Source organism: Vairimorpha ceranae (genome assembly GCF_000988165.1).
Source record: "Vairimorpha ceranae strain PA08 1199 chromosome Unknown NODE_422, whole genome shotgun sequence".
Classification (NCBI taxonomy): Eukaryota; Fungi; Microsporidia; family Nosematidae; genus Vairimorpha; species Vairimorpha ceranae.
This window is the reverse complement of record NW_020169715.1, coordinates 1-1,176: the sequence shown is the minus strand read 5'-3', so window position 1 is coordinate 1,176 and position 1,176 is coordinate 1. Positions and strand designations below refer to the sequence as shown.

Below are 1,176 nucleotides of genomic sequence, written 5' to 3'. Positions count from 1 at the left end.
TTTATTGTGGATAAGTATTAATACCGTAGAATTATATATTTCCAACTTTCAAATCTTTTTTAGTTTAAATTGTAAAGATTGTCCCACATATTAAGCCCTTTGCGGGCTTTAATTACTTAAAATAATTAATGCTTACATCTATTATCGATATTTTAGATAAAAAAAATATTTTTTTATCGTAAATTTTACTAGAAAACAAATAAATTATTAAAAATAATAGATCCAATGAGCAACTATTCTATAAAATAATACAAATTACCTTTAAAAAATTTTAATGTTGATCATTTTTATCAAATATTTCTCTTAGACTAAATAGTCTACTGTAAAATAAACTAAATCTTCTGTCAATGCAAAATAATAACCAATTAATTTCATAAAAATTACAACTAGAAATACAACAAAAAATGCTTTCATCAACCCAATGTAAATTATTACAAATCAATTTAAAAATTAAAAGTTTTTGAGACACGACGGTATACTTGCTAAATTGATTACATGATAAATTTAATGAATTTAAAAAATCTTCCTTATTTTTCTTTTTATTTGTACTAATATAAATTCTATTTATAGTATCTAAAAAACTTGAAAGATTTTGTAGAGCAAGAATTGATTTTTGTTTCAAGTCATCAGAAAGATTAGATATTTCAAGTTTCTTAATAAATTGCGGCATTTGATCTTTAATTTTAAGTCTAAAAAACCTTCTAAAGTTCTTTTCAGATTGCTGGTATTTTTCATAAAGTTCGCGCTCGTTAGCTGTAAATCGACTTTTTAGAGTTGTTCTACTATTCTTTACTTTTCTTTTAGATTTCGAAGCCTTTTCATTCCCGTTTATTTGAATATTAGATACTTTGTTAGTTTTTAATTTTTTCATTTTATCTTTTGCGTTTTTATCATTCTGGTAGGCATTATTAAAAGAATAACTACTTTCAGGGTTATTAATCGTAGACGAAACACCAACATTTAATGGAGCATCTGTATGAACAGCACTTGGTAAATTTATACTATTATTCTCTAAATAGTAAGTTTGATAATTTGATGAAATCAAATCATTATAATTTTTCTGTAAAAAAGTGATAATTTCTAAATTACCGTATTGCTCTTGTATTAAATCATTTTGGTTTTTTTGTAATAATAAATGAGTATCATTATTCCAAAATCTATTTAAGTAAGAATGTT

General features: G+C 23.1%; 1 protein-coding gene across 1 annotated transcript; it reads right to left on the bottom strand.

Moving 5' to 3' along the window:
• Positions 1-271: 271 nt before the first annotated feature.
• AAJ76_4220003 (hypothetical protein) lies at positions 272-1,176 on the bottom strand (the record flags this gene model as incomplete). Its single annotated transcript, XM_024475620.1, has 1 exon — positions 272-1,176. A coding segment is annotated over one exon (905 nt), but the record flags the coding sequence as incomplete, so codon positions are not given.